The following is a 15,444-nucleotide window of genomic DNA, read 5'->3' on the forward strand; positions in this document are numbered from 1 at the left end:
CTCTTCGATAAGATGCTCAAGGAGCCATGCCCCTATCATCAGGGGCCCGTCAAGCACACCCTTGAGGAGTGCGTCATGCTTCGGCGCCACTTTTACAAGGCCAGGCCACCGGCGGAAGGTGGCAGGGCCCACAACAACGACAAGAAGGAGGATCACAAGGCAGAGGAGTTCCCCAAGGTCCACGACTACTTCATGATCTACGGTGGGCAAATGGCGAACACCTCGGCTCGGCACCGCAAGCAAGAGCATCGGGAGGTCTGCTCGGTAAAGGTGGTGGCGCCAGTCTACCTAGACTAGTCTGACAAGCCCATCACCTTCGACCAGGGCGACCACCCCGACCGCGTGCCGAGCCCGGGGAAATATCCGCTCGTTGTCGACCCCATCATCGGCAACATCAGGCTCACCAAAGTCCTCATGGACGGAGGCAGCAGCCTCAACATCATCTACGCCGAGACCCTCGGGCTCCTGCAGATCGATCTGTCCTCGATCCGGGCCGGCGCAGCGCCTTTTCACGGGATCATCCCCGGGAAACGCGTCCAACCCCTCGGACAACTCGATCTACCCATCTGCTTCGGGACTCCCTCCAACTTCTGAAGGGAAACCCTCACATTTGAGGTGGTCGGGTTCCGAGGAACCTACCATGCAGTACTTGGGAGGCCATGCTACGCCAAGTTCATGGCCGTCCCCAACTACGCCTACCTCAAGCTCAAAATGCCGGGTCCCAATGGGGTCATCACCGTCGGCCCCACGTACCGACACACGTACAAATGCGATGTGGAGTGCGTGGAGTACGCTGAGGCCTTCGCCGAATCTGAGGCCCTCATCGCCGACCTGGAGAACCTCTCCAAGGAGGCGCCAGACGTGAAGCGCCACGCCGGCAACTTCGAGCCAGCAGAGACGGTTAAGTCTGTCCCTCTCGACCCCAGAAACGACGCCTCCAAGCAGATCCGGATCGGCTCCGAGCTCGACCCCAAATAGGAAGCAGTGCTCGTCGACTCTCTCCGCGCGAACGCCGAAGTTTTCGCGTGGAGTCCCTCGGACATGCCTGGCATACCGAGGGATGTCGCCGAGCACTTGCTGGATATCCGAGCTGGATCCCGACCCGTGAAGCAGCCTCTGCGCTGATTCGACCAAGAAAAGCGCAGAGCTGTAGGCGAGGAGATCCACAAACTGAGGGTTGTAGGGTTCATCAAAGAGGTATTCCATCCTGAATGGCGTGCCAACCCTGTGCTTGTAAGGAAGAAAGGAGGGAAATGGCGGATGTGTGTAGACTACACTAGTCTAAACAAAGCATGTCTGAAGGTTCCCTACCCTCTGCCTCGCATCGATAAAATCGTGGATTCCACTGCTGGGTGCGAAACCCTGTCATTCCTCGACGCCTACTCAGGGTATCACCAAATCAAGATGAAAGAGTCCGACCAGCTCACGACTTCTTTCATCACACCTTTTGGCATGTACTGCTACGTTACTATGCCATTTGGTTTGAGGAATGCGGGTGCGACATTTCTATATAATAAACGGCGACGCAAAGCTCGCCCAGCGTTTGGCCACGTCTGCCTAATTAATTTCCATCGTCCGATCACAAATCAGCGCTCTAAATCAATCAATCTTTCCCTTGCAGAACCTCCTTCCCGTCCGTGCTCGAAGCCTCCAGAAGCTATTAAAAAACAGAACAAATGGTTGATAAAAAAACAAAGGAATAAAACACCAGCGTACCTTCTAGCTGGGCGAGAGAGCAGAGCTGCACCCGCGCGGAGGAGCCGAGGCGACGAAGGCGACGCAGGTCAGCACACGCCTTGCATTTTCATTTTTTTCCTCCCACCTCCGGTTCGAATCCGCGTCTCCCTCGGGTCGCTGCATCCTAGCTGCCTCTCTTTAGGGTTTAGGGATTTCTCATCGCAGAGCTGCACCCGAGCGGAGGAGCCGAGGCGAAGAAGGCGACGCCGGTCAGCAGGTGCTTTTTATTCCACGTCTTGCATTTTCATTTTCCTCCCATCTCCTGTTCGAATCCGCGTCGGGTCGCCACATCCCAGCTCCACCTCTTCCCTCGAGCCGCCGCATCCTAGCTGCCTCTCTTTAGGGTTTAGGGAATTCTCCTAGCCTGGAGGGTTCCGGGACCTTCTGGCGCGGGAGGATGGCGGGAGGGGTCGTGGACCAGTCGTTGCTGCCCCAGATCCATGCCCTCTTCTCCGACCCGCTTCGCGTGGTAATGATGGGCTCAGCACCCGCTTTAAACTCCCCTTCGATCTCGCGGTGCGTGGCTTAGCTGTTTCGTAGACTCCTACGGTTTGATGGTGGTAGATAACACAGAATGGATTCAGTTGGTTTTGTTGCTCGTTTTGGTCTGCTGCGTTGTCATGGTAATTTCTGATTATTCATTCTACTGATAACTATCTGATTGTGCGGGGGAAATAGCTCCAAAGTGCATTATGTCCTGCATATCTGTTGATTATGCTCTGCACTCATAAAAAAACCAGTGTCGTCGTTGCTTAACTTTTGTACGGATTCCTAATATTAATTTAATTAATGTTTCTTTGAAGACTATATATGATTTACTGCAACTCCTTACTGAAGCCTGTGTATGCGGAGCTGTCCTACCATTCGGTTTTTATTTGTCTAATTTTGTTCAGCGTGGCTGTCTCACAAATGATTAAAGAGAATAAATGAGATCTCTACGTTTGATTAATTTTATCACCTGTTAAGAGTGACTAAGGAAGACTATTACCCCAACTCAGTATGATGAATCAGTAATATGCCTTTGTCTAGGATTTTTTTAAATGGATATCAGGTAGATGTAAAATAAGAGCTCGAAAAGAAGCCTGGATGTCTAGCAACGAAAGCAGCAGTAGTCACTCCCACCATTCTCCTTTCATTAATCCGTATAGGAAAAGCAGATGCCATTATCCTGTGTCCACCGCAGCAAACATGATTTCACTTTGGCGACCCTTTCTCATCACTTGACTAAACTTGATTTGTTTACTAAGGCACCATCAAGATTTGATATGTTAATTCCACATCTTGCTTGTCCTCTCGCTGGGCCGTTTCGTTGCTTATAACCATCAAGGATCTATTATTACATCCTGCATTTTTCTCCCTATCAAAATCAGGTTCGTCCACCCAACAAATATGAAAACAAGTACTTTTGCTTGACACATTTAACTACTACATATAACGACTTATAAATTTGTTATCCTTTCTTTTAAAGAAATTTCTTTAGCGTACATATAGCAACTTATAATTTGACCTAACGGAACAGGTCGTTGATACACTTGAAACAGACAGAGCTTGCTTCTGAAGTGCTATAACTCCTAAAGGATCAGGTATCATCAACGAATGTATCAAGTTGAATTATCCGACACTCCTCGACATCGATGAAGCATTTTCTGACCAGTTCATTCTTAACTATTGAAAGGTGTTTACTCTCTTCCATCTACTGGGAAATTCAACTGGGAGGATATCTAATGTAAAGTTAATTTGAAAAGACTGCATCTACTTCCAGAACAGGTACAGTTTTTTATTTTAGGCAACGCGCTCACTTCTATGTTTCTTCAGTGTGTTACACAACTAAACATACCAATACCAATGAAAAATGATGATATTGCCATATATTTATGAGTGTTGTTATATTAAACTGTGGAAGCATAGATGATTAGCATCGCCAATGCCCACATACTTACATATTTATATATCTTATAAATGTGCATATATAATACGCACACATATGTGCTCATATTAATTAAACACAATTACCTATTTTTCTATGTCCTCCTTACTCAAGCATAAATCATCATATCATCTCTATTTAGCTCTCTCTTTATTTCTCTTTGCCTATTGAATTCAAATTCCTACTTAATTAAAGGTAATTGAACAACAACAGGTTACGAGTATAACTTATAAAAAAATGAATCCCCAATCGACAGATGCAGAAAGCAGCAACAACAAACGCGTGAACAAAAGGAAACGCAGTATGTTCTTATCTTGCACATTCGTAGCAGATTAAATAATGAATATAAAAAACAGTCAGTTATTAACTTGGTAGATGGTCTCTGTTTTCAGACTCTTTTACTCCGTATATACCACTACCCACAGATGCTGCAGAAGCACGGAAAATCCGAAGATTGTTACTTAACCAAAATAGACTCGGAAGAAGAGGTAATGCCAACTTAGCCAAATGTGATGACACCAAACGTGGTTACAATTCCTTCATGAATAAATAAAATTTCTAATTACCTTACTTCTTTTGTTGAAAAAAAGACTCAATGATGACTACAACAACGACTTCACAGTGTGCCTATTTTACAAGTGAGTACATACAATCACTTAAAGGTAATGTGATATACGGATACCTCATTTTTTAAGTAGGCCTTAATTATCCTTATTAGAAAAGACCTTCCTAACATTGTGCCATTTTTTTTCTTTGCAAATCCTTAATTCAATTAATCCTGCGGCAACGTTTTTGGCCAAAATCAAACATAGCTTCGTATCCAAATAGATCATATCATGGGAAACCTGAGTACGAGTGCTCACACTGTCATGCTATTTTTTGGTATGCTGAAAGAGTACGAAATCGGCACGGTGCTACATCTATTGCATATAACAATTGCTGTAAAGGTGGCAAGATCAGCATACCTGCATATATGCCTAGACCCGAACCTCTATTTTCTCTTGCAAGATTTGATGGTGATACAACCTCAAAGAGATTCATCAAAAGCATAAGGCAATACAATTGTTTATTTGCTTTCACATCAATGGGTGCACACATAGATAATTCCGTCAATGATGGTCGTGGTCCACCACTGTTTAAAATATGTGGGCAAGTGCATCATCGGATTCGATCTCTATTACCTCCAGATGGCTCATCACCAAAATTCATTCAGTTATACATTTACGACACTGCCAATGAGGTTCAAAACAGAATGAATTGCCTAGGAGATGATATCAATAGCCAAGATAATTTGGATTCTGATATAGTCAATGGATTAATTAAGATGCTAGACGATCACAATCCATTCGCAAAAAAATTCCGCATGGCAAGAGACCGTCTATCTAATAATGAAAGTGAAGATTTCATTATTAGACTCATTGGAGCTAAGGAAGGTGACCCTGTCCAGTATAATTTACCAACAACAGATCAACTTGCCATGTTAATTGTTGGGGATTTCAGTTTAGATACATTCAAGCGTGATATTATCATTGAAACTCGAAACAACGAACTTAAACGAATATCCTCACTTCATCCAGCTTATATGGCTCTGCAGTACCCATTGCTATTTCCTTTTGGTGAACGTGGCTTTCAGGTTGGAATCCTATACAATGACTTAGGTCCAACTCAAAACAATGCAAGAAGACACATGACCATGCAAGAATACTATTGCTACCAATTTCATTACAGAAAAAACAACCAAATCCATATTTGTGTTACGGTTTATTATCAAGTCAGGCTAAAGTGGATGCCAGAGCATGCATTGATGAAAATAGATTGAACTATATTATTAACAATCATAAAAACTTGAGGATTGAAAGCATACAAGGTATTACAGATGCAATTAGTCGTGGTTGTATTAGTGGCGACGAAGTTGGTAAAACTATCATACTCCCTGCGTCACATACAGGAGGACGAAGATATATGATTCAAAATTACCATGACAGCATAGCTATCTGCCGAGTTCATGGTCCGCCTGATTTTTTTGTCACTTTTACATGCAACGCAAACTGGCCTGAGATTTTGGACAGCATGTTCGAGCGTGGACAGAGCCCTCCAGACAGATCTGATATTATAGTTCGAGTATATCATATGAAATTAGAAGATTTAATGCATGACATAAAAAATGGATCTATTTTTGGCCCATGCATTGCAGGTACGACCACTTTTGTATTAAAAACACATGTATATATATATATATAAAGATAGCAAACCAGTATTGTACAAGTACTTCACAAACTAATAAAATTACCATCATCTCCTACATGCAGTGCTTTACACAATTGAGTTCCAGAAACGAGGACTGCCTCACTCGCACATCATATTTTGGATATCGAATTCTCCATCACAACCTACACCCACTTTCATAGACTCTTTTATCAGTGCCGAAATTCTAGATCCAACAACCGATCCTCTTGGATATTGTTTAGTGGCAGAACATATGATGCATGGTCCATGTGGAGCATTAAACCCAAATTCCCCATGTATGAAAAATAATAGATGCTCAAAAAGGTATCCAAAAGAATTCCATGAAGAAACTAACTTGGACGAACAAGGATTTGCTACATACAGACGAAGAAACAACGGTCGCTATGTCATGAAAGGCGGTTACAGATTGGATAATAGGTGGGTAGTCCCATATAATGAGATTCTGTTGAAGACTTACCAAGCCCACATCAATATTGAATGGTGTAATAAAACAATATTTATAAAATACCTTTTCAAGTATGTAACGAAAGGTCCAGATTATAGCAAAGTATATTTGCAGAAAATAAGAAATGGCGAAGACATACCTTACGATGAAGAAATTAATACAAGAAACGAGGTCAAAGAATATTTGGATACTCGATATTTATGTGACAAGGATTCCTGTTGGCGTGTGCTTGGATATGAGATACACAGACACTATCCTGCTGTAGAACGAATGCCGGTGCATTTACCTAACGAAAATTACATAACATATAATGCAACAAGTAATATATCAAGTATATTAACTGAATCTTTTCTCCGGAAAACAATGCTCACTGAGTGGTTCACTACCAATTCAAATACAAATGCAGCGCACAATCTAACATATATAGAATTCCCATCTAAATGGCGTTGGGACGACAAAACAAGAACTTGGAAACCGAGACATGGAAGGGAAGGAAAAATTGGTCGTATATACTATGTACATCCATCTACAGGGGAAAGATACTATCTAAGGATGCTACTAATGATCGTCAAAGGTGCTAAGAGCTACGAAGACTTAAGGACATATAACAATATGTTACACCCAACATTCAAAGAAGCATGTAAAGCACATGGCCTTCTTAATGATGACAATGAGTGGTATAATGCTTTTGATGAAGCTGCCAGATGGGCCACCTCAGAGCAACTGCGACATCTATTCGTTACAATGCTTCTTTATTGCGAAGTTGGAGATGAGCATACATTTTTTGAAAAAGTATGGCAATTACTAGCAGATGATATCCAATATAATATGAGAAAAACATTGAACCTTCCCTCTTACCAGATGCCCATAAATGAAATAAGGGACCATTTACTTGACAAATTATCTATACTTTTCAATAAGTGCGGCTCAAATATAAGGGATTATAATTTGCCACAAAAAACTAATTCTGCGGGATCATCCTACGGTAATCGATATATTGAAGAACAGTTATCATACGATTTCAATGCTTTATTAAGTGAAGCGCAGAATCTTCACATGAAATTGAATGAGCAGCAACTGTATGCTTTTAATACAATAGTTCATACTGTTTTATCAAATAAATCTGGATTCTTCTTCTTATCTGGGTATGGAGGCACCGGAAAGACTTTTCTTTGGAATGCAATCGTGACACATTTGAGAGCGCAAAAAAGAATAGTCTTAACAGTTGCATCTTCAGGTGTTGCTTCCCTACTCCTTCCAGGTGGCCGCACAGCACATTCAAGATTTAAAATACCTTGCGAGCTGGATGAAACATCAATTTGTGATATTAAACGAGGTTCAAAGCTTGCCGAGCTGATTGAAACAACTTCTTTAATAATTTGGGATGAGGCATTCATGACACATAGACATGCTTTTGAAGCCCTAGATCGATCACTTCGTGATTTACTTTCTTTGAAATCTGCCCAAGCAGCTCAATGTCCTTTTGGCGGTAAGACCATTGTATTAGGAGGTGATCCTAGACAAATACTACCTGTAATAGAGGGCGGCACTCGGGCACAAATTATTAATGCTGCTATAACTAATTCACCACTTTGGAGTTCAATAACAATCTTACATCTTACACAAAACATGAGACTTTCTTCAACACATTTAACAGAAAGCGAACGAACTCAACTTGCAAATTTCAGTGCATGGATCTTAGATGTTGGTAACGGTACTATACCAGCTATAGAAAGACCAGGTGAATCAGAACCTACTTGGATACAAATACCTGATGAATTTCTATTAACGCCCGAAGAAAATCAAGTTGCAGCCTTGATTGCAGAAGTATATCCAAAATTAGCAGAAAACTACAGTGATCCAAGCTACCTACGTCAGCGGGCTATCTTAACACCGACAAATGATGTAGCTGACTTAATTAACGACCATATTGTTGACCTGATTCCAGGACTTCACAGACAATTTCTAAGTTGTGATAGAATTGCACCACAATCAAATGTGGGAGGAACATTAGATCTGTTGTACCCAATTGAATTTCTGAATTCAATAGATGGCAACAATTTCCCACAACACAAGTTGTTGCTAAAAAAAGGAGTGCCCATTATGTTGCTTCGAAATCTAAATCAAGCTGAAGGATTATGTAATGGTACAAGGCTCATTATAACTGCTCTAGGAGACATGATTTTAGAGGCTCAAATAATAACGGGAACACATACTGGAAAAATTGTTCTCATTCCAGGATATGTCTACCACTGAAAACAGTCAAATTTCCTTTTGTGCTAGAAAGAAGACAATATCCTATAAAAATTTGTTATGCTATGACAATTAACAAAAGTCAAGGTCAAACGCTATCACAGGTAGGTATTTACCTCAAAAAACCTGTATTCACCCATGGACATCTTTATGTTGCTATATCTCGAGTGACTTCCAAAGAAGGTTTGAAAATATTGATTGAAGACGATGATGGAAGGTCAAGCAAGGAGACAAAGAATATAGTTTACAAAGAAATATTCAGTCGCATTGGAACTAATGCTACTGTCACATCCTCATAACCCTTAACAGTACTCATTATATGTACATTATCTATTATCATAGACTTATATATCTTACAATTGCATATTACGGTAAGGTTTTGCATATCATATTATATTATACTTAGTCTATTTCATTTTACATACACACTTTCATATTCTACTACACATAATTTGTTAGAATAATACATTTACTTTCGTGAAAATATCATCATTATCTGTTCAATGGTTATTAACAACTGATTCACTTCAAACACATACAATTGCCAATTTGATTACATTACATTAAATTATATGTCAGGGCTTTTACATTTATAAGTTATTAAATTCAAGTTAACTCTATATCACTTTTTTTCATTTTCTAAGCCTGACGTTTTCTCTAATTAAACACAGAACAATGGAGTATACGCTGCTAACTGATTTAGAACCGCACAAGAAACATGCGACAATTCAAGTGTGTATTACCAGAAAGTGGCTTTTCCGAGGTGCTAATGATAACGCTCCACTGCAGCATGTTGATATGATTCTATCTGATCAAAAGGTATCAAGTCACAACCTTTAATCTTCATACATACATTTTTTTTGCCAGTAACAACTTTTTTTATATTGATTCTGAAAAAAATGTGGAACTCTGATAGCAGAGCTTACAACAAACAATAGTGTATTAACTCTCCTAATGTTTTTGTACATTTCCTTAGCAAACTTCAGCATTCATCTATTTAATTAGATCCATTTAAATATAGATGCCTAATTGTGTTAGCATTAAGCCACATGTATTCTTTAAGTTCTTTGAAATAAATTAAGATGATTTTTAAATTGGCTTATTATGTTTAGAACATAAGGAGCTTATTTTTTTTTAATAAAAACACTTTACCTTATCCTCTCCTCCTGTACTACTAAACCGGATATCTTCTTGATCCATTCCTAGGCGTAATTCAACAATAGATAACTGAGATTTATTGCCAATTCCCTTTAACCATAGCCATGGTCGGTGTTACCACACTCTCATGTTCTGATTTAAATATGCTATGTAAGTTGTCCCATTTATGTGCTTCTGTTAGATCTATTTACAAGGATGAATTAACTTCCGTCTTTAGGACGATCCAACTTAGCTAATATTGTCATTTATCGCCCAGATCACAAGTTAGAGTTTACTCATCTTTCACCTTGACCTTGCCGAATGAGGGGGGGGCAAAGTTATGGTGGCATGCCACAACCATGTGTGTGAGTACAAACAAATTCTATACATAATCTGAGGTTATGTTGGGCTAATTATTAGCTGTATCTAATAAACAAGTTAATTTTTAGCCAGTTGGTAGCCGGTCATATCTGATTTCACCTAATTTTTTAGCCAAATTAACAACTAGCCATGTGCATCCAAACGTGTCCTAATTTGATTTGAACACGATTCTACCATTTACAGTTTGCCAAATTAGGAACTAGCCATGTGCATCCAAAGATGTCCAGGTTTGGTTTGGTTTGAACATGGTTCTACCATTTATTGTTTGGATACTTCAATATGTATATATATATATATATTCTTAAAGTAGGAACACCAATTCCTCTGTAGTAAACTTTGTCTTCTTTTGATACCATTCTCAAAATGGCATTATTTTATATACAAATTCAGGTTTATTTTCTCTACAAAATAACCCTAAATCATAAACTTTTGAAAAGAAGATAAGGCCTGAGTAATTTAGACCACTTTGCTCTGATTATTTCTTTCAAATAAAAAATGCACAAGAAAGCCTACAAGAACTAAACACTAATTTATATCATCGGTAATCTTTTGAGTTTTGGGATGATTACTTTGTATGTTATGTAAAATTATGTATGTAAGTCTGTGCAGACCTCTACAGCCAATTTATGTTAATACAACAACTTAACGGAATTTTATGCTGTGACAGGGCAATGCTATCTATGCTGAAATTCCAGCAAACTTAGCTAATCAAAAAGCACCAGACATTGAAGAGGGAAGGATTTATAATATCAGCAGATTCAGAGTATGCGCAGCAAAAAATGGGTTCAAAGTAGTTGATGGTGACAAGATGATCCAATTCACGTTCTATACCATCGTAAAACGTGTCATAGACCCTCCAACAGTGTTTCCAAAATACATCTACCGACTAACACCGTTTGATCAAATTGAATCTAATATTCAGACCAAACCAAACTTTCTAGGTATTACTACACAACGACTTAAATTATATTATCTATTAGTCATGGCTTATGTTCACTTATCTAATATATTCTAACTTGAAAATTGGTGTCAGATGTTCTTGGTGTCATAATCCAGGTTCATGAACTGACACCCATACATATCCAGAGCCAATTGAACCCAGTATTGACAAGGAGCATTATTATAGAAGATCTCAGGTACTGCAACCCTATCTTTAATGATATCATATTTTATATAACAGAAAAAACATGTAACTTAACATTAAAAAAACAGCAACACACCTTTGAAGATCACTTTATGGGCAGACCAAGCAACATCATTCAGCCTTCATGATGTGTACGACCCAAACACAAAAAAACCAATTATTGTGCTTTTTGTTGGATGCTTGCCAAAATTTTACAAAGGTATGCTTCATTTATCTACATATACAAAATAAATTTAACACTAAGTTAAATGATTTAAATTCTACTACCTCCTACATGTTCTAACAATTTCTCCTTTACAAATACTAGGTGTTTACTTAAGTGGTGGCTCTGCCTGTAGATGGTACTTCAATCCTACAATTCCAGAAGCAGAACCTTATCATACCAGGTACAAAAACTATTAAATCAAATAGTCTCTTCTCTTATGAATAACATATACAGTAATACGATACCCCATATCCTTTGTAGTCAGCAGACAAGAACAATTGCATTACAACTTCCCCATGCTTTAAATCATCCTCCAACAATTGAAAACAAAGAAGCAGCTGAATCAAAGAGCCTTTATGACCTTATTAGAATTAATCCATACGATTTCCCGGTAAGTTCTCTCATACTATATTCCCTTATGATAATTAATTCTCATAAACTTAAACATCTATCCAAAACACAGGAGATAGGATATGAATGTACTGTCACAATAACAGAAATACCGGTCGAAAACAAATGGTGGTATCCAGCTTGCACAAAATGCTTTAAAGCGTCAACTCCACAAAATACAGTTTATCATTGCAATGACTGTAACTGGGATAAATACACATTCAGGTAAGTTTTTAAACTAAGTACTTTAGTTTTCGTTATTATAATTGAAATTACTTAGTGCCAACAAATAGTTAAATCTATGAATGATCTATACAATTTATATTGTACTAATTACTCAGAAAACACTTTTTGTACATCAGGTACAAGCTGAAATTCCTAGCATCTGACGGGACAGAAACCGCACAAATGTTTTGTTTCAATAACATAGCAAGACAAATCGTCGGTAAATCATGTGAGATCGTTTTAAGAGGCGTTAGTGAGCATTCATCTATACCACCTGACCTAGCACAAATCATATCCCTAAAATTTACATTTAGAGTCACAGTTGATGATCAATCCTTTTTCCAAGAAAACAACCATCCAAACGTGTTGCGAATCAACTCCATTGTTACTGCACATGGAAGACAGCAATCTTTACCAATGCAAGCTCACAACCTTGAGCAACAAGGACCATCAACACCTTCGAACACATCAAAACAAAAGCTATTTGAAGATTCTCCATCTACAGCTCTAGAAAAATTATCCACGACAACTTCGACGGCTGTAAGATATTTTTCAATCAACAAATAATACATTACGTACATATATCGCATTATTACTTCGAACTAAAATAATGTGTCAATTAATTTTTCCAGGTTACGAAGAAGCTTTTATATCCAACAAATGACGGCACAACAAAACCGTACTAACTCTCTTTTATTATAGATATATATCCATGTTAAAATGTATCATAGTAACACATTATGCTAACAACTATTTGTATTACATCTGTTCTATATTCACAGACCAACCAGCATTGATATTACTGATGCAGAAAACGACGATATCGACGAAGGAAACATAGAGGTATACACTTATAGACAATAACAATTATAGATAGTACTGCTTCACACTTTTATTTACATTTAACAAATACCATTACCTTCTTACCACTTCTTTATAAATAATTTTTACATACGCAGCATGATGCAATACTTGACAACAAGGGAAAAGGTCCAGCAGCTACAATTGAATCTCCACCAAAAAGGTTATACCTTGCTATACAATATCCTACATGTATTATTTTCTATCTATTATAAAAGCATCATTCCATTTTTCTTTGGTAATTATTGCAACTACAAAACTGAACTTATCTAAAACTAAATTTCTTTCACACATTTTTGGCCCAATATTTAACTTATCCAATATTAAATACCACTTATACATGCAAATAGAAAATAGAAATTTAGAATCAGATCGATGGGACAGGACTAATATATATCGTGGATTGCGATGCCAAGAATTCTCTTGGCGTTTTGAGTGAATTGGATCCTGAAATTCCTGGAGTTAACAGTCACTCTCATCCTCATTCAGTCGCTGCTGCATTATAATCACAACTAGATTGATGTAGCTCTGTTTTATATCTTATGCACTAGAAAACTCAATTTCCAAGACAATTTAGCAGAGCTGTCGACAGTAGAGAGAACATGATGTGTGTTATTATGGATATCCATGCATGCATGTTCCCATGTAGGAAGGTACATCCCTTTCTCTTTTGCTTCCATAAACAAAGAAATTAAAATTCTTTGTTTCCCAACTATACAGGTTCAAGCATAAATCTCTTCATTCAATCGCTGCTGCATTATGGTCACAACTAGATTGATGTAGCTCTCTTATATATCTTATGCATTAGAAAACTCAATTTACAAGACAATTTAGCAGAGTTGTCGACAGCAGAAAGAACATGATGTGTGTTATTATGGATATCCATGCATGCATGTTCCCACATAGGAGGGTACATCCCTTTCTCTTCTGCTTTCATAAACGAAGAAATTAAAATTCTTTGTTTCCCAACTATACAGGTTCAAGCATGGATCTCTGTGCATCAAAGAAAAGTCGGACACCAAATCTTCCAAGAACTGAAGATTTTCTCAGATTATTAGCAGTGTTTTAGGCTGTAGAATGCTCTATGTATAATTATGTATAATTGCTTAGCTCTTCTGAAGACATTTCATGTAAATATAACAAGCTAACTTCAAATATTGCAACAAATATATTACCCTCTATCACTGTTTATTTAAATATATTTTATTTTGTATAAATCTGTTCCGCGCGCGCAAAGCGCACACCCGTTACTAGTACCAATGGTGCATGAACCACGTGTTTGGCGAACACATTGGTCGGACCATCGAGGCTTACGTCGATGACATCGTAGTCAAGACGAGGAAAGCCTCCGACCACCTCTCCGACCTTGAAACGACATTCCAGTGTCTCAAGGCGAAAGGCGTAAAACTCAATCCCGAGAAGTGCGTCTTCGGAGTCCCCCGAGGCATGCTCTTGGGGTTCATCGTCTCCGAGCGGGGCATCGAGGCCAACCCGGACAAAATCACGGCCATCACCAACATGGGGCCCATCAAGGACTTGAAAGGCGTACAGAGAGTCATGGGATGCCTTGCGGCTTTGAGCCGCTTCATCTCGCGCCTCAGCGAAAGAGGCCTACCTCTGTACCGCCTCTTAAGAAAGACCGAGTGCTTCACTTGGACCCCCGAGGCCGAGGAAGCCCTCAGGAACCTGAAGGCGCTCCTTACGAACGCACCCATCTTGGTGCCTCCCGCTACCGGAGAAGCCCTCTTGATCTACGTCGCCACTACCACTCAGGTGGTCAGCGCCGCGATCATGGTCGAAAGACGAGAAGAAGGGCATGCATTGCCCGTCCAGAGGCCGGTCTACTTCATCAGTGAGGTACTGTCCGAGACCAAGATCCGCTACCCACAAATTCAGAAGCTACTGTACACGGTGATTCTAACGCGGCGGAAGTTGCGACACTACTTCGAGTCTCATCCGGTGACTGTGGTGTCGTCCTTCCCCCTGGGGGAGATCATCTACTGCCGAGAGGCCTCGGGTAGGATTGCAAAGTGGGTGGTGGAAATCATGGGCGAGACAATCTCGTTCGCCCTTCGGAAGGCCATCAAGTCCCAAGTCTTGGCGGACTTTGTGGCTGAATGGGTCGACACCCAGCTTCCAGCAGCTCTGATCCAACCAGAACTCTGGACCATGTTTTTCGATGGGTCGCTGATGAAAACAGGGGCAGGCGCGGGCCTGCTCTTCATCTCGCCCCTCGGGAAGCACCTCCGCTATGTGCTGCGCCTCCATTTCCCGGCGTCCAACAACGTGGCTGAGTACGAGGCTCTGGTCAACGGGTTGCGCATCGCCATCGAGCTAGGGGTCCGACGCCTCGACGCTCGCGGTGACTCGCAGCTTGTCATCGACCAAGTCATGAAGAACTCCCACTGCCGCGACCCGAAGATGGAAGCCTACTGCGACGAGGTTCGGCGCCTGGAGGACAAGTTCTACGGGCTCGAGGTCAACCACGTCGC

The 15,444-nt window shown here is 40.1% G+C and overlaps 1 protein-coding gene across 1 annotated transcript; it reads left to right on the forward strand.

The window, feature by feature from the left end:
* Window positions 1-1,714: 1,714 nt before the first annotated feature.
* On the forward strand, window positions 1,715-14,164 carry LOC100274860 (uncharacterized). The gene is made up of 16 exons (NM_001149121.2): window positions 1,715-1,954; window positions 3,257-3,320; window positions 3,413-3,504; window positions 8,182-8,185; window positions 9,277-9,428; window positions 10,795-11,068; window positions 11,161-11,263; window positions 11,340-11,470; window positions 11,579-11,657; window positions 11,738-11,867; window positions 11,940-12,091; window positions 12,229-12,631; window positions 12,724-12,770; window positions 12,874-12,934; window positions 13,051-13,115; window positions 13,930-14,164. Exons 5-16 carry the CDS (start codon window positions 9,285-9,287, stop codon window positions 13,988-13,990), a joined length of 1,650 nt encoding a protein of 549 aa, NP_001142593.2. The 5' UTR covers window positions 1,715-1,954; window positions 3,257-3,320; window positions 3,413-3,504; window positions 8,182-8,185; window positions 9,277-9,284; the 3' UTR covers window positions 13,991-14,164.
* The last annotated feature ends 1,280 nt before the right edge of the window (window positions 14,165-15,444 follow it).

Source organism: Zea mays, chromosome 2, assembly GCF_902167145.1.
Source record: "Zea mays cultivar B73 chromosome 2, Zm-B73-REFERENCE-NAM-5.0, whole genome shotgun sequence".
Classification (NCBI taxonomy): Eukaryota; Viridiplantae; Streptophyta; class Magnoliopsida; order Poales; family Poaceae; genus Zea; species Zea mays.